The following is a 20,237-nucleotide window of genomic DNA, read 5'->3' as shown; positions in this document are numbered from 1 at the left end:
CAAAACATACACTTACAAATGCAAAATATTCAAAATCTGCAACAACAACAACAACAGCAACAACAACAACAACAACAACAACAAACATTAAATCAAAACATACAGTTTTTTAACCCATCCATACCAATTCAACAAAACTTACAACAACAAATTTTGGATAATCAATCGAATATGGCTATGCAACAATTTAATAATTTAAATAATATGATGAATAATAATTTACAAAACCAAACTATTTCATTTCAAAACTCATAAATTATTAAAATAAATTATTAAAATAAATAATTATAATATTTATAATATTTATAAAATTTTACAAATATTTCTGGTTTTTTTTTTTATTTTTTATTTTTTTTATTTTTTGCATTTTTTCGCCTTTCATTTTTTTTTTATCTCCGAAAAAAAACGTAAAATAATTATGATCATAGGGTTAATATACTGGGCATAAATATTTTTTTTTATTAATTTTTTTTTTATTTTTATTTTTTTTTTTTTTTATTTTTATTTTTTTTTTCAATTTATTAATTATTTTTTTTATACCACCATTTTTTTTTAACATCATATTTTTATTTAAATAAAAATAAATAATAAATATAATCATGTTAAGTAGATCAATTTCAAAATTAAATAAAAATAAATTAATTAAAAGTAATCAAACTGTTTTACAAAGTACAATTGTCAATAATAAAAACAGTTTTAAAGATTCAATAAAAAACTATTCAACATCAACAGAAAATTCAAATGAAAATAAAAATGAAGAAAATAAATCATCTCCACCACCACCACCAAAGAAAAAGATGAATAGATTTGCATTTTGGGGTGGTCTTGCAGCTGCTGGTTTAGGTTCTTTTTGGTTAATTGATATGATTGTCAATGATGACTTTGACTCAGTTAGCGATAAATTTAGAACAAGATTACCAGAGTCAGAAAGAAAGAATAGACCAAAAGTTGTTTTATTAGGTTCTGGTTGGGGCACACTTTGTATGTTAAGAAAACTCCATACTGATATGTTTGATGTTACAATTATTTCACCAAGGTAAGTTAATAAAAAGAATCTTAATAAAATGGAGCCATATATGTAAATTTATGAACTAATCTAATCTATTTTATTAAAACTTTATTTATAGAAACTATTTCTTATTTACACCATTATTGGTTGGTGGAACTACAGGTTCAATTGAAGTTAGATCAATTATCGAACCAATTAGAAAGTATTGCAAGAGATCTGATGCCAATGAAGCTACTTTTTATGAAGCTGAATGTATTTCAGTTGATCCAGTAAAAAAGACAATTAGATGCGTTGATAATAGTGCTGTCAAAGGTGAAGTTTCAGAGTTTGACCTCCAATATGATCATTTAGTTGTTGGTGTTGGTGCAGATAATCAAACCTTTAATATTCCAGGTGTTAGAGAAAATGCATGCTTCCTTAAAGAATTCAATGACACCCGTGTCATCAGAGATAAAATTATTGATTGTTTAGAAACTGCTTCATATCCAAGCCAACCAGAAAAAGAAATTGATAGATTATTAAATTTCGTTGTTGTAGGTGGTGGTCCATCTGGTGTAGAATTTACTGCTGTAAGTATAACAATATTTTTAAAAATAAAAAACTATTGATCATACATACTAATTTAAAATTATTAGGAATTAAATGATTTCTTACAATCAGATTTATTAAAGAACTATCCATTAGCTAAACGTATTAAGGTTACATTAGTCGAAGCTTTACCACATATTCTCACAGTATTTGATAAAAAAATTATTGACCATGTTGAAAAACGTTTACGTAGCTCAGAAAATACTAGAATTTGGACCAAAACTGCCGTTGTTGGTGTTAAAGAAAAAGATATCATTGTAAGAAATGAAAAGAAAGAAGAAACCAATGTTCCATATGGTCTTTTAGTATGGGCAACTGGTAATGCCCCAAGAAAACTTACTACCCAATTAATTCAAGCCATTGGTACCAATGTTCAAAATAACAGAAGAGGTTTGGTTATTGATGATTACTTTAGAGTTGCTGGTGCTGATGGTATTTGGGCCATTGGTGATGCTTCAATTAATCCATCAAAACCATTAGCCCAAACTGCTCAAGTTGCTTCACAACAAGGTCGTTACCTTGGTAGACTTTTCAACGATTTAGCCGAAGAAATGTATAATGAAAAGATTAAATCAAAAGATCAAAAACTCGAACAAGTTACCCAAGAACAACAACCAACTTCAACTGTTTTCCAAACAACTACCAACAAATCATTTGATTCTTTCATTAAATCCCAACCAGTTTTCAAATATAGACACATGGGTACTCTTGCATATGTAGGTGACCATCAAGCTGTAGCTGAATTCAAAGGAGACCATTCTACAACTACAAGTGAAGGTTATATTACCTATTATCTTTGGAGAAGTGTTTACTTTACAAAGCTATTAAGTATTAGAAATAGAACCTTGGTAGTATTTGATTGGGCTAAATCAGCTATTTTTGGTCGTGACATTTCACGTGCTTAAGTGGAACCATTGTGAATTATTAAAAAAATAAAAAAAATGTTTTAAATTATTTTAATATTATTTGTATAAAAAAATTCTTTAAAAATAGAATATTTATTTATTTATTTTTAATTTTAATATAAAATCATTAGATTTTAAATTATTATTGTTTGTTGGATTTAAAGGTTTTTCTTTGTCATTTTTGAGTATTCCGGTGGATTTGTTAATACTATCTTTATAAGTATTTTTAAAAATATTGTTATTGTTATTGTTATTGTTATTATTAATATTATTATGGTCATTATTATAGCTTTTACTATTATAATTATTATTGTTGTTTTTATCATCATTAATTTTATAAAAATATTTATCATCTCCATTAATAATATTATTTAGATTATATATCCTATTATGTTATTATTATTATAATTATATATATATATATATATATATATATATATATATATATATATTAATCAAAATTACTATTATAAATTTTGATTTTATCTTTTTTGAAACTATTTTCTAAAGCATTTTCTATATTTTTTAAATTTTTATTGTCATAATATTCTTCTTTGTGTTGATTCCATAGCTTTAAGAAACATTCCCAAATATATAATGGTAATTCACTATCTGTATTACCTTTCTTTTCGTACTCCATTAATATCTTATAAAATTCTGGTACCAATTTAATTTGAGGAGCTGATTTAATTTTGAATGAATTGTGATCAAAGTAATTGAAAAGTCTTTCTAGTTCCTCTTTTTTTTGGAAATGTAGTTTATAGGTACCATTTGAAGCCCTATAATATACCAATCTGCCACCTAAAACCCGACAAACTTCCGTTAATATATGTTCATTTCTGTCAGTGAGTGTAATACTAATGCTGAGATCCTCAATATTTAATTCGCATTTACCAATTGATTCATATACACCAGAGATCCAAAAGTCGATTGGAGTTAATTCTAAAGGAGGTTTATAGTTGATACCAAAATGATTACAAATATCTCTAAGTTGTTCTTGCTTGGATGGATGTCTAATATGCCCATTAATTAATTTTATAACCTCTGGACCAACATTTGATAGTTTATATTGACAAGTATAGTTACCACCCAAAACATTGATGTGACCTCCACCCAATCTATGCTTTATTGTTGCCAAGCTATGATAGTTTACTGTTTCCAATGATATTTCTAAAAAAACTTCCCCATCTTTTTTAAGTACTATCTGACCTGATGCATCAATCAAACCCCCTAACCATTGACACCAGTTTTGATTTTCCTCTTGGCTTGTAATTTTTTTTAAAGCTTGATAGTTATTATTTATATTACTATTTTTCATTGTAAAATCTACTTTTGCACCTTTATCATTGGTGATTTCATTGATTTTATAATTTTCTCTATTTTCAATATTATTTATGGTATTGCTAATATTATTAATATTTTTATTATCTATACTGTTATTGTTGTTAGTATTATTATTATTTATTTTTTTAATATTATTCTCAATATAGTTTTTATTTATAATATCGTTATTTTTTATTTTATTATTCATACTATTTACATTACTGTTATTAACATTATTATTAACATTATTATTAACATTATTATTAACATTATTATTAACATTATTATTAACATTATTATTTTTATCTATATTGTTGTTTTTGATAATTTTTTTAATTTCCTTGATACTGCTGGCATTATTAATCATTTTATTGGCATTATTAATCATTTTTTCCGCAATAATGGTATTATTGGTGTTAATAATGGTTTTATCATCGTTTTTATTTTGGGGAATAGTTTTTTTTATATTATTATCAATATCTAAATTGATTTTATTAATTTCGGTGATATACCATTTACTTTTTTCTTTTGAGATGTTCTTTTTATTATCTATACCCCTATTATTACTACTATTATTATTGTTGGCTTTAATTAAATTTGGATTTTTTATTTTTAGAGTTTCTTTAGATAATTTACAAATTTGAAACATTTTGTTTTTTTTGAAATAAAAAAAAATAATATAAAAATGAAAATTAAAAAAAATTTAAAAAAATAAAATAAAAAAAACAATAAAAATGAAAATTAAAAAAAAAAAAAAAAAAAAAAAAAAAAACGAATGGGTAATTTAATTTTTCTATAAATATGATTTAAAAAAAAAAAGAAAATAATAAATAATATAGTTTTATTTTAATATGATTATTTTGGATAATAAATAATTGAAAAGTTTTTAACAAAATTATTTAAATCGTTATTTGTATAAGGAATTTCTTTTGAAATAATTTGATCAAAGATTGGAAAATTAAGAGGATTATCGATTTTTGATTTTAATTTTTTAATAAAGTCTACAAAATAGGTGTAATATTTGTTTTGTGGTTTAACAAGATTTTGAATTAAGTAAGCTTGGTCACTGATTTCAAGGTGTGATGTGATATCTATAATTTTCTTTTGGTGTAATAAGCCGAAAACATTTGAATATCTATAAATAAATTCTTTTAAGAACTTGGTCATACTTGAACGTATGAGTGATGAACAAACTGAAAAAACATAAGCTTTTTGATTAACTAAAAGTTCCTCTTTACTTGTTTCGTGAGTGCTAAATTTAATGAATACCAATTCCCATTTACAAAAGTTTTTAATATTTTCCTTGATTGGATAGGCTCTACTTGCTAAGTTTACATAGAGCTCAATAAGATTTCTTGATAGATATTTACTATTTAAAATGGAGTTAAGAACATTGAAAACTTCTTTATCTTGTAGGTATAGATTAAACTCATCAAAGCAATTGGTTGGATAGAATTTTAGTTTTAACTTTAAGTCATCCAAAGCATCACCAATTAAATTGTTATTTGATGGAGAGGATATTTCGTAGATTAGCTTTAAGTGTTTTTCGGTTAATGGTTGGGTATTTTGAAATAATAAAAATGAAAATGATTTAATTGATCTTTGATAAATTGGGATATTTGTTTTTAACATAAATTCTAATAACTCCATGCAAGGTGTTAAGGTATTGAAATCGTTGTAAGAAGAAATGGTTTGAAGCCAAAAGTTGTAGAAATCGTTTGAAAGGTAAACATTTTGTGGTAAAAGTTTCTTCATTAACTTTAAATCTGACTTTTGAATGTAAAGAAAATCAAACCATTCATTAAGACCCGAATTTATTAAATCTTGAAGTGGCTTGCTAAGTTTTGAAATAAATAATAAATAATCTGACTTCTTTTCTTTCTTGTTAAAATGATTCTTTAATCTTTGAATTGATTTAATAAATAAATTTGAATGTGGTAAATCATAGTAAAAATAATTATTATTATCTGGATTTAAAACTGAATTTGTTTTGATATCATAATTTAAATTATTATAGATGTTGTTATTATTATTATTATAAATTAAATTAATTATAAAGTTGTTTTTATTATTGTTATAGTTATTTATATCAAAATATTTGTTATTATTAAAATTTTTATTCATATTATTGTTATTAATTTCACTTAGTTGATTATAATTGTTATTGTTGTTATCATTGTTATTAATTTGAGCATTTGAATATTGATAGTTTGGTTGTTCTATGGGTTGTTCAGTTTCGTTTATATTATGTAAAAATTTTAAATTATTTATAATTTCCTTATCAATCATAAATAAATATGATGTAAAGGTTTTAACAAAATTATTATCTTCCTCAATTATTGTACCAAATTTTGTTTCTTTTTTTAAGATTGTATTGTTTTCATAAATTGATTTTAATTGGCTATAATAATTTTGATAGTTTGATTTTTGGGAAATATAAGTTTTGTGATTGCTTAGTCTATCTGTTTCTTCAATTAATTGGGATGAGTTATATCTATAGGTACATCTTTGAGTTGGTAAATTGATTTTAATTGAACTTTTTCCTTTGGAAATCCAAAAATGTTCTGAGGTCTTATCTTTTTTGAATGCATGGAAATTGATGAATGGAGAATAAAAGTCATCTCTAAAACCAACGGTATAATGTTTTTGGTTTTCATCTTCATTCATTATAATACTTTTTTTGATATCAGAGAATCTAAGAGCTTCGCCATATTTACCAATTTCTAACGAGCATGTTATAAAGGTATTGAAGAGGACTTCCTTGAAACGGGTATAGTTGTTTTCACAAAAATACTTGACATCATTTTCGCTATCGCTGATGAAAGAGTAGTAGATTTGATCTTTTAATTCATTCATACGTTGATTGAAATAGCAATAGAAATAAATTAAACCAACAATTTGAGCTTTTAAAGTATCTTCTTTACTAATAGTATCGGTATTGGACGATAGGTCAACATCTGTTGTCTTTTTCTTGTATATATCGATCATTTTCTTGAAAAGTTTAAATTCACCATTGATTAGACATTGATATAGATGATTAGTAAATGATGGGACTACTGATGTTGAATTGATAATACCATTTGGAATAAAAAGTTCATAAATTAATTGATAAAATTTAAAATGATTTCCTTTTGATGAAACTGAAAATAATTTGTTTACCCAATCTAATTGTTCTAAATATTCTTTTGATTTAAAATTAAATTGAATTATTGGTTCATTTAAAAATAATATTTGATTATTACTATTGAAATCCCAAATTAAATTTAAATTTTCGATTTTATAAATATTATTTTTAATATTATTAATTTTAATTATATCGCAATTATTATTAATACTATTATTAATATTATTATTATTATTATTAATATTTTTGTTATTGTCTATATTTTGATAGTTATTATTATTATTATTATTATTATTAGTGTTATTATTATTACTATTATTTAATTTTTTAAAATTATTTTTAAATAAATTTATTGATAAAAGTTCATTTTTGGTTTCTAAATAAAAAGTTGCAAATATAAAATTGATTCTAATATCTACTAATTTTGAATCAAATAGTATTTTATAAACCTTATTTACTATTGTTATATCGTTGATTGATTTTTTATATAGCTCCCTTATAAACTGGATAAAATTATATGAAGATAAATAATTATTAAAATTTGATTGGCATATATAGTTCTTGAAGAACTCTATGGTTATATTTAATTCTTTTGTTTGATTGGATGATAAGGTATTTAATAAAATTAATGAAAATAGCTCATCAATGACTTTTTGTTGTTCTTCGGTTGTGGTTGCAGTTGGTTGTGATTGTTGTTGTTGAATTAATTTTTGAAAATTATTTATAACTATATTGATTTTTCCCTCACTTAATAATGATTTATTTTTTAAAATTATAAGCTTTGATTCTTCTCTTAAAATTTGAACATTTTTGATTGGGTAGTTTGATAATGTCGATGAAAATGATGATTCAAATTCAAATAAACTACTATTACTATTATTAGTATTACTATTATTATTATTTGTATTATTCGATTGATTATTATTATTATTTGATTTTAAATTTGGAAAATTTGGTTTTTTTAAATGTTTAAATTTATCGTTAATCTCGTCAACACTATTAATATTTTGTTGTTGTTGTTGTTGATTGGGTGGTTTTATTATTAATTTATCTGCTAGAGATGTTGGGTGGAGTGGTGGTGCTTTAACAAAACTATTTTTTGGTATAACCCTATTAATTTTACTAAATTGGTACATATTATTAATTTAACTAAAATATCTATTATATAATAAATATTATTATGTTTTAAAAATAAAAAATTAAAAAAATAAAAATTAAAAAAAAAAGAAAAAAGTAAAAATAAAAAAAAAAAAAAAAATTAAAAATAAATAAAAAAAAAAAAATTTTATGTTGTGTAAAAATTACGTACCGATATTCATTGTTATTTTCCCAATAATAATTAACCATTTTTTATTTACGGTTTTATATTTATTTATTTATTATTTATTTAAATTTAAATAAATATAAAACTATTTTTATTTATAAAATAATAAATCATGTAACTTAAAATAAATTTGTAAATAACTTATTAACAACAAACATATAAAACATTGATGTGGTAATATTGTGTTGTTATTTCAAATAAATAGGGATTGACAAAATTAGAAAATAATGTAATCAACATCAAACCCTTGGTATTTAATAAAGACTATCTATAAATAGATGAACTTGTATGGTTTGAATTAAATTTCAAAGGAAAAAAGAACTCTTTATGAAGGATTTCGAAACAAATATGGTTTTAAATATTTTATTTGATACCATTTTTTGACCGTAATTATTAAATGTATAATTTTTTTTAGTTTTAGATACATTTATTAAGGTAATAATCTATTTGTAAAGTAACTATTTAAAACCATAATTCAAATATCTATTGGTTGGTGGTGATAAATCTGGCTGTGATGGCTGTGATTGCAAGAATTATAATAAATAATTTGTAAACCACTGTCACAACCATTACATCCAGATCTATCAACAGTTACCATTAATATTTTTAAAGTGTAGCAATTATCTTTTAAAAAATTTTATTTATTTATTAAATTTAAGTTTTTTTATTTACAGAGATATTATTATTATTTATTTATTATATTTACAGGATAACTTTTTACATAATTTGATTTTTGTTTAATTTATAATCTATTATTTTTAAATAACTATATAAGAATTTGTGATTTAGACAATATTCGATAAAAGATTTGTTTGTATTGAAACAGTATATATTTTCGAGGTTTGATGGTAATGACGAGATTGATTTAAATTGAACCGGTTTTTCTGAATGGCGAATAAAGATTTTTTCGATAGTGTTTGGTAAAGTACCTGCGTCAATGATAGGATTAAGGCCATATGAGCTGATATAAAGATTTTTTACACTTGCTGGCAAGATACCTTTTAATAGTTTAATATTATATATATTAAATGATACAGTTTCTACACCGTCTGGTATTGAGCCTGGCCTTAACAATGGTGAAACATAAAGGAATCTAAAATCAATGGTCTTTAAATAATTTGATTTTATAGAACCTGGTGGAATTGGTTGTCTAAATGATTTATCAAATATAATCTTTGAAATGGGTAATAATGAGGATGTTGATATCATTTGCTGTATCTCCATTTTAGAATTTGGTGATGTATCATATGATTTAATAGTTGATGTTGTAAGTGTTGAAGAAGAAGAAGAGCCATCAGCTTGTGATAATATTTGTGACTCATATGATGATGAGTATGTTGACGAGGTTGATGATGATAAATCTATATTTACAATGGTTTGGGGTGGTGATTGTATTGATGATGATGATGATGATGATGATGATGATGGTGATGATGTTAAATGATTTGAATTTTTTAGGAAATAATAAAAATTTAAATGTAAATGACATTGAAGGTCATTGAGTGATTTTGGTAATAAGTTGATATTTATAAGCTTCTTATAATTTTTGTGTAATTTTAATGTAATTAAACTTGTATTTAGTAGAGTGCTGCCAATATCTTGATCAAATCTAGTTGATATTGAAAGATCCAAATGGGTTAAACTCGATGGTAAGTCTGATTTATTTTCATTTTCAATGCAGTTTGCTTTATCTTTATCAAAATATAATTCTTTCTTGTTTTGTTTTGATGATTTCTTTTTATTTATGACATGATCATCACACACCAATTTATTTACATCAGTATATAGAGGCTGGTTAAAAGATGTACCCAATATTACAGTTTTAACATTTGAATCCTTTAAGCAGCATAGACTCTTATTATACATATAGCCAAAAGAAATCTTTTCTAAGGTGGATGGGATAGCTGATGCACTGATAATACTGTTAAAGTGAAATGAGAGCTCTAATGAAACAAGAGATGGTGGCAAATAGACTATATTTTGGTTGTATAGATTACCAAATATTAAAGTAGTTAAATTTTTAAACTTTGTAATTGAAGGAGTTGTTGTGAATGTTTTTTGATTAAAATTTGAGCCAAACTTTAAAAGGGTCAAGGATGATGGCAAACGAATGTTCTTTAATGGTAAATTAAAGTAATCACCAAACTCCAACGATTTTAAATTAACCTCGTCTCTATAATATTTTTTTGATGAACTACGGCACAAAGTTTTACCTAGAATTGATGAAATAATGCCACCCTTGCCATCACTGCCGCTGCACCCTCTCTTTTGAAAGATCTTTTTATTAAAGCATGTACTAAATGTAAGAGACTCTAAACTCTTTGGGAAAACAGCATTGTCCATTTCTTGATTATAATGAGCACCAAACTTTAAAATACGCAAACTATCAGGAAGAGTACCAGATTTAATTTTTTGATTAAAGTTTGAACCAAATGATAGAGTTTTTAAATTTTGTAGTAAAACTAAATCTATGGGTTGATTGAAATTGTCACCAAAATGAAGAGAAGTAAGATTCTCTGCAATGGATATGACAGGCAAAGTGCAGCAGACAAAGCCACTATTGAAATGACTACCAAATGTTACTGCCTCTAACTTGGTAAACTCTTGTTGTGGCAACTCTCTATTGAAATCTCTTGGACTTTCTAAAGACTTAATATTTGGTAATGATTCTAAAATCTTGTTTAGCTTTGCAATCTTTTCATCTTCGTTACAATCTAAAATTATAACCGACTTTAAATACTCTTTATATTTGTAACATTCTAATCTTTCTAATGTAAACTCTTGTGAATGTATATTATTATTAAATAATCTAATATGTTTAAATATTTGATAATTTAAAAATTTATTTCTATTATTAAAAAAAAAAAAAAGAAATCATTAATATATAACTAATTTTTAAATACCAATACTATTTAAATACCAACCTCCAAACTTTAAAAAATAATGATGCTTTCATTTCTTTTTTTTTTTTCTGTTTTTATTTAAAATTTAAAAACAAAAAAAAAAAACTTTTGATTTATGTGTATATTATATATTGAAAAACTGATATATGTAATGATTAATTATAAAAATATTTATCTATTATTAAGCTTTAAACAAATTTTATTTTTCTCTATTTCTAATTTATTCATTGGTTTTATTTAAAATTAATATATATATATTTTTGTTTTTATTTATTAATCACTTTTTATTAAAATTTATTTATTTTAATTTTTTCTAAAAAAAGTAATCAAATTTAAAATTAGTATTTCCTATATTTAATAACTAATTAGATTAATTAAATATAAATGATAATTACCTAATAAAAAGTGTAATGTTTGTTGTTGTTATGTTGTTGTAATGTTGATGCAGAAAAAAATTTATAAAAAATTATGTGGGGTATTTTTTTTAAAAAAAAAATTTTAAATTTTAAAAAAATTTAATTGAATTAAATATTTTAGTCTCATTATTTGAAAACCAAATTGTATAAAAAAATATCTTTTAGAAATTTCATAAAAATGTATAATAGAAATTTCATAAAAATATCTAATGGGATCAATTTTATAAAAAAATAAATAAAAAAAAAATAAAAAAATAAATAAAAATACACAGTTTACTGGTATTTTGTAAATATTATTTAAATTATTTTATAAAAAAGTTTTTACTAACATTGAAAATTTGGATGTATTTTAATTTATTAAAATAATTAATTTAAAGTTTAAATTAAATTTTTACTGTAAAAAAAAAAACAGTGTTTATTTGTAAAAATAAAAAAAAAATAAGAAATTATAAACAGGTTTATTTGATATTCAGCACCCCCGTTAAGCTTTTGAATCACAGACAATTATTTTTTTTTTTTTTTTTTTTTTTTGTATTTATACAATATTTAAATGTATTTACATTTATTTAAAAAGTTTAAATTTTATTTAATTTTAAAAAAAGATGTTTTTAGTGTAGTTATAGAGTATTTGTTTTGTTTTTGTTTTTATTTTACAGAAAAAAAAATAGTTTTAATATTTTTTTTTTTATATATTTTTATAGTGTATAAATTTTTTTAATTGTAGCAAAAATATTGATTTACCAGTGACCGTGGTGACCGTGGTGACCGTGATGATGATGACCGTGGTGATGACCGTGATGATGGTGACCAGTTTCAAAGACAACAGTGGTGGTGGCTGGATAACCTGGCATCATTGGAGCTGGAACACCAACTGGGTACATTGGGGCAACTGGAGCAACCATTGGTTGTGGAACAACTGGGTAGACTGGTGCAACTGGAGCAACCATTGGTTGTGGAACACCGTAAGTGGTGGTGTAAACGACGTCGTGATGATGACCGTGGTGATGATGATGATGATGACCCATTTTATTGATTCTAAAAGAAAAAAAAGATAAAATTTATTAATATTTGCAAACAAATTTATTTATTTATTTATTTATTTAAAAAAGAAAAAAAAAAAAAAAAAAAATACACTCTTAAATATTTTTTATGTGTATTATTTTTTTTTATTTTTTTTTTTTTTGTATATTTATTTTTTATTTTATTACCTTAGTATATTATTATAAAAAATTTGTATAAATTATTAATTAAAATAAAAAAAAAAAAATTTTAAATAAAGATTTTTTTAAAAAAAAAAAAAAATTTTAAAAAAAAATAAAAAAATAAAAATAATTTATTTTTGAAAGTCTAAAAGTTTAAGAAAACATGTTGGAGGTTTCATCATAGGTCTGATAAACAGACACCTCATGTGCCTGAAAATGTAGGTTATATTAAAATCAAAATTTTTAAAAAAGTGGGAATAAATAAAAACAAATAAATAAATTTTCAAACTACCTAATGCTAAATATACAAGATTAATTCAATATACTCAAATATTTATGTTTACTTCAAAGAAATCTATTCTAAACAAAATAAAAAATAGGAAAAAAAAATTAAAATAAATAAAAAAAGTTTATTTTGTGTAAACAATTTTTATTATTTTAAATGATTATTAATATTTCGTTTACATTCAACATCTTGTTTAAATTTACATTAGCTTTATAATAAATCAAAGTACAATAATAAAATTTTTATTTTTTTTATACATTTCATCAAATTATATTTTGTTTGTATTTTATTTTTTTATAAAATAATTATCTTTTAAAATTTATTTATGATCACCAATTCCAATTAAATTTAATATTAATAAAAAAAAAAAAATAAAAAAAAAAAATAAAATAAATATTATAAATATATTTCCAGAAATAATTTACAAGTAGTAATATGTAGATAGATATTTAATTATTTAATTATTTTATTTTCAATTTAAATAAATATTTGGCATAAAACAAACCATTTTTTTTTTTTTTGTGTAAAATTTTTTATTTTATTTTTCGCCAAAATTTTTTTTTATCCCATAACAATATTGGCTTTTTTTAACGCAAAAAAAAGTTTTTTTTGATTTTTAATATGTGTGTACTTCTTTATGTGTACGGAAATTTGACCTTCTCACCAGGTTTCCAAAGAAGAGTACGTATAAAAACACTCTACGAGATTATCCATTATTTTTTTATAAGTAAATGGATATAACATGTACAGGACATCTCATTCGATATACAAAAAAAAAAAAAATAGAAATAATATTAAAATAAAATTAAATGTAAAATTTTTATGAGCTCTAGCTATTTAAGTTATATTTTTAATTTTATTTATTGTTATCATTATTTTTTAAAAAAATATTGCAAAACAAACTTAAAGCTGACATGTTATGATTATAAAGCGGTGTGGTTTTTTGTAAAAATAGTTGTCCATTGAAAAAGATTACACCACAGTTTTAAGAACACCATCAATGACAAACAAACAAATCGCTGTACTTTTAATAGCTTTTACTTATAAAGAAAATTTCAAAAAAAAAAAAAAAAATACTAAAAAGTTATTAAATACAAAAAAAAAAAAAAACAGATAGAGAGCAGCATACCATTAGATATAAAGAATAATTTAAACTCCTTTTTTAAAATGAAATAAAAAATAAATTAAATAAATCAACATTATTTTATTTTATATTTATTAAAAAAAACAAAATATTAAATAAATTAAAATAAAACTGTTTTTATTTTAATTGTAACATAAAAAAAAAAATTTGGTAATATTTATTACATAAATTTTAATAATTAATAGATATTTTATTTGATGGTTTTATATTTATATTATTTTTTTATTTTTTTTGTTTCTTTTTGTTATTTTCGGTTTGTGGTTGAGGTCTTTTATTGTTGGCTTGTTGTGGTTTGGCTGGTGATTGTGGTTCTTGTTTGACTGGTTGTTGTTTGGCTGGTTGTTGTTTGGCTGGTTGTTGTTTGGCTGGTTGTTGTTTGGCTGGTTGTTGTTTGACTGGTGTTTGTGGTTCTTGTTTGACTGGTTGTTGTTTAGCTGGTTGTTGTTTATTGGCTGGTTTATTGGCAGCAGCTTTGTCTGGAGTGGCGACAGCTTTTTTGTTTGTAACTTTGGTTGGTTTGGCTGGGATTAAAGTTGGGATGTCTTCTTCTTCTTCTTCTTCTTCATCATCAATGCTATCATTGAATTCATCAGCATCGCTATCGAGTTCTTCATCATCTTCATGATCAATACCACAATGTTCATCATCACAATCTTCATCTTCACAACCACCAGCTTCCATGGTGATCATGGTACCAGTAATAGCAACGGTATTTGGTGATTTTTCAGAACCAACAAGTTCGAATTTAACAATTTGTTCAAAATTAAAGTGTAAATCGAGTGAAACTTGTTCAGTTTTACCTGATTCTAACATACAAATTGGGACTCTAATTTCATTTTCGAATTCTTCATCTTCAATTTCTTCACCTTCTTCCATTAAACTAATAACAGCTTGAAGATAAACTTTACCAGTACCAGTTGATCTTGGGTCGATCATAGCCTAATATTATTAATATAATAGAATGAAAAAAATTAATATTTATTTTTCTTATTTGTTTTTCTTATCCATTTATTTATTTGTTTGTTTGTTTGTTTATTCTTTATTATTTATAATAATAACTACATACATGAGTTAAATGGAAAACATCACCTTCATCTAATTGAAGATCCATTGGGTCATCTTTGGTGACAAGGGTACCGAAAAATTGCATCATTTCTTTATGTATCTATTAAAATTTATTTATATAAAAAAAAAAACTAATATAAATATGAAAAAAAAAAAAAAAAATTTCGTTTTTTTATTTTTTTTAATTTTTTAATTTTTTTTTAAAAAATTCAATAAAATAAAAATAAATTAAAATTAACGAAATGGAAATCGCAGAAATAAACGATTTACTGACTTTCTAATTTTATCAGAATTTTATATTTATTTTATTGTCTCATTATTTTCATATTTATAATGTATACAGAATTTTAAATTCTTTTTAAATATATATTATATATATTTATATATTTAATTCCAAAATTTAAAAAAAAAAAATTGGGGGGAAGTTTTTTTTTTTTTTTCAAATCATAGGAACAGAATAATATATTTAAAATTTAATTTTTAAATCAAAGTTAATATCAATTCAAATTATAAACCAAGCAATACATTAAAATCATTTGTAGGATTAGAAATAGTTTTGAAAGTTATAATATTTTCAAAAAGGTGGAAAATATATCAATATTATTATTAAACCATTTACTATCAAAATCTTTATTTCAATTTAGAGAAGGGATAGAATTTCACTTGGAATATAGGCTTTGGACAACCTCTTTCAGTTCCTTGTTATCAAATTATAGTTTCCAATATTTGAGCTCGAAAAACTAATATAGTATAGAAATAATAATATAATAAGATTGAGTTTGGTTTTATAATAAAAACAAGAATATTTATAATTTAAAAAATATTACGGTAAATAAAATAAAAATAAAATTCATTTAATTTTCTTTATTTATAGAATTTTCTTTTTCACCTTCATTTCCATTTTCATTTTGGTTTATATCTTCATTTTGATTTATATTTTCATTTCCATTACCATTTTCATATTCATATTCATTTTCATTTTTATTTATATCTTCCTTTATATTTTCATTTTCAATATCTTCCTTGATCTGTTTAATTTCAATTTCATCTTCATTTTCATTTTCATTTTCATTTTCATTTTCATTTTCATTTTCATTTTCATTTTCATTTTCTTTTTCATTTTCATTTTCATTTTCTTTTTCTTTTTCTTTTTCTTTTTCTTTTTCTTTTTCTTTTTCTAAAACTTCAATCTCTTCTTTTTTTCTTTCTTCATTTTCTTTATCTTCTCTTTCCTTTTTCTCCTTCATTATTTTTTCTTTTTCTTCTCTTTCTTTAATATCTTTTTCTTCTTTTTCTTTATTTAATATTTCATTTGATACTTTATTATTTGATTGATTAAAATGACTTTCTGGTAAATAAATTTTCTTTATTGATAAAACTAAAGATTCGACATCAATGGTGTCACTTTGATCTGATGTTTGTTGTTGCTGTTGGTTACCACAAATAATTTCAAAGCATTTTACAATGAATGGTATAAAATCCTCTGCTAAACATTTGCAGAATGAATGAAAAACTTTATCAAGAGAGCCACTTAATAAATTTAATTGTTGTTGATTTTTTTGAAGGGTAGAGTTATTTGATGCTATTGGTGATTGTGGTGAGTTTACAAAAGTCGAAATTGCATTTGATAGTTGTTGATTATGATATGATGTTACTCCACCTATAATTGTAATGATCGATTCTTTTAGTTTAAGAGTGGCTTGTGATTTAATAGAAACTGGGAAACAATCTTTTAGTTCATTAAATGCTTTTAAAAATAAATTTACCAATACCGCTAATGGTGGATGATTTAATATTGATATTGGTGGTGATATATATTGCTGTGAATTGGTTGGTGATGTTATGTTGGATTGCTTATTATTGTCGGTAGTAATAGTGGTGGATGTTGACTTTGAGATAGGAAATTTATATGTTTTTAAAGTTTCTAAAAAGTGATGTGATGCCTGTGTAATTTGTGATACAAAATTATTCAATATATGTTTTTCAAATATTGGCTCTAATATATTTCTGAAATCGATGCCAACTCTTGATAATGACATTGAAAAATACATTGAATTTTCTAAAACATATGATATCGATGATCCAGATTTAATCATATTTAATGTGCTAAATAAAAGAAATAACAAATAAAGAAAGGTTAAAAATTATTTAATTTTTACAAGTATTGTTGTTTTTAATAATCAAATATACATACCTATCAATAATTGAAATGTAAATGTTAATCTTTTGTTGTACCCAATTAAACAATATAAGGTCATCTAAATGGTCCTCGTCTTGACTTTCATTTGAAAAAATAGCATTAAATTGTGTTACGATATCGAAAATATTGGTTCTACAACTATCTGTTAATTTTGTTAGCTATTAAAAAGGATTAATATTAGTATGAAATATTAGGATTATCTTGACGATGTTGTTATTAAATAGGCCTTACATATGTGACGTGATTCGAATTTGTATCAAATTTTAAACTATTTATTAACCATTGATCTCTAGAATGTAGGAATATAATTTTTAGTTCATTTTCTTTATATATTGATAGTCTTCTTAAATATCCAATTGTTTTAATACAGTTTGTTAATGATATATCTTGTCTTAGTTGTTGCTGTAATGTCGAGATTAATGTTCTTATACATGTATTAATTTCATTCATCTTTTTTTTTATAATAAAATAAATTAAACTATGATTAATAATCCAATAATGATAATAAAAAAATTTAGTGTGATAGTAGATATTTACCAATTCGACTATAACTTTATTGCTCGAATACTGCTTATATATTTTTTTTGCAAATGATTCTAATTGAAGTGCCTCATCGAAAGAGTTGTTTTTAATACAAGTATCAATTAATTGTGGGATTTCTAATATATCTAATAGGGTTGGGAAGTTATCTAATAGGTTTTTAATTGACGCTCTTCTATCCACTATAGTATGTGATTTAGATGAAAAAGTTTCGCAAGAACTGCTGATTTCTGGTAGATTTTCTAATAAGCCATGTTCAATTTGATTTGATACATTTTGAATCTAATGGTTTTATATAAAAGAGTGAGTAAAATATTATTGTTGTGTATTTCTATATAAATAAAATACTTACCTTTGATACAGTAAAGTTTAAGGTTTTATAGTTTTCAATAAATAGTTGATAATGATTCAATGCAAGTTCTTGCATTTCTTTAATTGTTTTACTTTTATATTCATTTACTAAATCTGGTTCCCTTAGTAATTTTTCAAAAGATAGATTACTTAAACTATTGCTATTATTAGTGGGGGCATTGTTATTGTTTATGTTTGGATTGGTATATGTATCATTCATTTTATTACCACAATTTGATTAAATTTATAAAATTTAAAAAAATTATAAAAATTTTATATTTTTTGAAAAATATATTTTTTATTTTTTTTTTTTTATTTTTTTTTTTTTTTCATAAAGATAATAATTATTAAATTGGTCAAATCCTACTTCTAAATATTACAATTTTATAATTTAAAATTAAAAAAAATCATATTAAAAACAATAAAAATTTTAAAAAAAAAATTTCTGTGATAAACCAAAAATATAAAATATATAAATTGAAAAATTGTAAATACCACAATAAATAATTATGTAATAAATTAATTCTAATAGATAATAGTTATTATTATTTCTATTAAGTTTTTATTTTTCTTATTTTATTTATTGATCCATTTCCATTAACGGTATTCCGGTTGTGTCATGTTCAAAATTTTTTTGTTTTTTAAAGTGATATTTTTGTAATAAGAAATATAATGTGGCAGGCATTGTATCGGCTAAAACACCACCAATAATTAATAAAATTAAACCTTTATCTTGTTCTGGGCCTCTGCCACCAACTTTAAATTCGACATAAAGTTCTGGAATGAAATCTTTACCATTTGAGCCTTCATCTTTAATTGGAATCTTTAATCTTGCTGAAACTTTAAATTTAGATCCACTTGCTGGAATGTCTGTTAACTATATGGTAATAATAATAAAATTGTTAATAATCCACTTTATTTTGATACAAATCTAAATAATATTTACATGAATTGGTTTAAATTCAGATAAATCATAACTACTAAGAGATCTAGCTGGTTCATAAATACAACCTGAGGTAGTATTTTTACAATCCTATTATATTATAAAAAAAGAAAATAATTAGTTGACCCTAAATAAATTTAGATAGATTAATAAATAATAAACTGCATACTTCAAAGTTTGAAATTAAATCACCATCATCTTCATTTGGTGGACCATCTCTATACATTTTAATTTGTTTACCACCACAAATTGCAAAATCTACTTTTGGATAAAGACTAAATGGTTTATTGGTAGTTTCGAAAGAGGCATATGATTTTTCTGCATTTTCATAAAATGATAATTGAAATTCTTCACCAATAACTAAAATAGAAAAGAAGGTAACAAAATGGTGGTTAATAAGGGTCTTTAATAGTTTTTTATAATAATCTTATTACCTTTATTTGTAGAATAAACCATAATATCGTATGGTACAGATTCTCCAAGTACACCTTTTGGTACATTAAAAAATTGATCGTTTGAAAACTCTAAAGGTGTTGGACAACTATCTTGATCTTCTCTAAGTTGATAACCTACCCAAATTTTGCTGAGGGTTAAATTTGTTACTGGGTCTATTTCTGGTTTATCTTCACAAAGGTTAACTGAATAAATATATGCTGGTGGGGCAGGTTCAGACATATAGGCTAAGAACCCTAAAATTAATAAAACTATACCAACAACGAAAAGTGACGTGCAAACTAAAACTAATGATAAAACACATTTTGAAAGTTTTTGCCTCATTTTTATTAATTATATATGATAAAAATGAAGATTTAAAAAAAATAAAGAAATAAAGAAATAAAAAAATAAAAATAATAAATTATATATAGTTATTATGATTTGTTATGATATTAAAATAAAAAAAAGAAAGCTTTTTG

At 23.0% G+C, this 20,237-nt stretch overlaps 9 protein-coding genes across 9 annotated transcripts; 2 read left to right on the top strand and 7 right to left on the bottom strand.

The window, feature by feature from the left end:
• Positions 1-18: 18 nt before the first annotated feature.
• Positions 19-255, top strand: DICPUDRAFT_148768 (uncharacterized protein; the record flags this gene model as incomplete). The annotated part of the gene is made up of 1 exon (XM_003284888.1): positions 19-255. The coding sequence occupies one exon, from the start codon at positions 19-21 to the stop codon at positions 253-255; it is 237 nt and encodes a 78-aa protein (XP_003284936.1).
• A 344-nt stretch (positions 256-599) lies between these two features.
• On the top strand, positions 600-2,502 carry DICPUDRAFT_148767 (uncharacterized protein; the record flags this gene model as incomplete). Its single annotated transcript, XM_003284887.1, has 3 exons — positions 600-1,036; positions 1,128-1,578; positions 1,645-2,502. The coding sequence occupies 3 exons, from the start codon at positions 600-602 to the stop codon at positions 2,500-2,502; spliced, it is 1,746 nt and encodes a 581-aa protein (XP_003284935.1).
• A 451-nt stretch (positions 2,503-2,953) lies between these two features.
• On the bottom strand, positions 2,954-3,820 carry DICPUDRAFT_28503 (uncharacterized protein; the record flags this gene model as incomplete). The annotated part of the gene is made up of 1 exon (XM_003284865.1): positions 2,954-3,820. One exon carries the CDS (start codon positions 3,818-3,820, stop codon positions 2,954-2,956), a length of 867 nt encoding a protein of 288 aa, XP_003284913.1.
• Positions 3,821-4,680: 860 nt separating this feature from the next.
• DICPUDRAFT_75881 (uncharacterized protein) lies at positions 4,681-8,085 on the bottom strand (the record flags this gene model as incomplete). The annotated part of the gene is made up of 1 exon (XM_003284864.1): positions 4,681-8,085. The coding sequence occupies one exon, from the start codon at positions 8,083-8,085 to the stop codon at positions 4,681-4,683; it is 3,405 nt and encodes a 1,134-aa protein (XP_003284912.1).
• A 905-nt stretch (positions 8,086-8,990) lies between these two features.
• Positions 8,991-11,138, bottom strand: DICPUDRAFT_28495 (uncharacterized protein; the record flags this gene model as incomplete). The annotated part of the gene is made up of 3 exons (XM_003284863.1): positions 8,991-9,571; positions 9,761-9,958; positions 10,034-11,138. Coding segments are annotated over 3 exons (1,884 nt in total), but the record flags the coding sequence as incomplete, so codon positions are not given.
• A 985-nt stretch (positions 11,139-12,123) lies between these two features.
• On the bottom strand, positions 12,124-12,834 carry DICPUDRAFT_91412 (uncharacterized protein). The gene is made up of 2 exons (XM_003284862.1): positions 12,801-12,834; positions 12,124-12,627 (listed from the first exon to the last, which is right to left on the bottom strand). Exon 2 carries the CDS (start codon positions 12,615-12,617, stop codon positions 12,330-12,332), a length of 288 nt encoding a protein of 95 aa, XP_003284910.1. The 5' UTR covers positions 12,618-12,627; positions 12,801-12,834; the 3' UTR covers positions 12,124-12,329.
• A 1,612-nt stretch (positions 12,835-14,446) lies between these two features.
• Positions 14,447-15,377, bottom strand: DICPUDRAFT_75879 (uncharacterized protein; the record flags this gene model as incomplete). The annotated part of the gene is made up of 2 exons (XM_003284861.1): positions 14,447-15,163; positions 15,291-15,377. 2 exons carry the CDS (start codon positions 15,375-15,377, stop codon positions 14,447-14,449), a joined length of 804 nt encoding a protein of 267 aa, XP_003284909.1.
• A 766-nt stretch (positions 15,378-16,143) lies between these two features.
• On the bottom strand, positions 16,144-18,600 carry DICPUDRAFT_148761 (uncharacterized protein; the record flags this gene model as incomplete). Its single annotated transcript, XM_003284860.1, has 5 exons — positions 16,144-17,395; positions 17,484-17,647; positions 17,721-17,939; positions 18,027-18,311; positions 18,382-18,600. The coding sequence occupies 5 exons, from the start codon at positions 18,598-18,600 to the stop codon at positions 16,144-16,146; spliced, it is 2,139 nt and encodes a 712-aa protein (XP_003284908.1).
• A 360-nt stretch (positions 18,601-18,960) lies between these two features.
• DICPUDRAFT_75877 (uncharacterized protein) lies at positions 18,961-20,100 on the bottom strand (the record flags this gene model as incomplete). The annotated part of the gene is made up of 4 exons (XM_003284859.1): positions 18,961-19,257; positions 19,327-19,413; positions 19,493-19,683; positions 19,758-20,100. 4 exons carry the CDS (start codon positions 20,098-20,100, stop codon positions 18,961-18,963), a joined length of 918 nt encoding a protein of 305 aa, XP_003284907.1.
• Between the last annotated feature and the right edge of the window lie 137 nt (positions 20,101-20,237).

This window comes from Dictyostelium purpureum (assembly GCF_000190715.1).
Source record: "Dictyostelium purpureum unplaced genomic scaffold DICPUscaffold_34, whole genome shotgun sequence".
Classification (NCBI taxonomy): domain Eukaryota; phylum Evosea; class Eumycetozoa; order Dictyosteliales; family Dictyosteliaceae; genus Dictyostelium; species Dictyostelium purpureum.
This window is presented reverse-complemented; position numbering and strand designations above follow the sequence as displayed.

Bases quoted from the DNA above. Each gene is read 5' to 3' on its own strand.
- DICPUDRAFT_91412 (XM_003284862.1), bottom strand. From the start codon at position 12,617: ATGGGTCATCATCATCATCATCACCACGGTCATCATCACGACGTCGTT.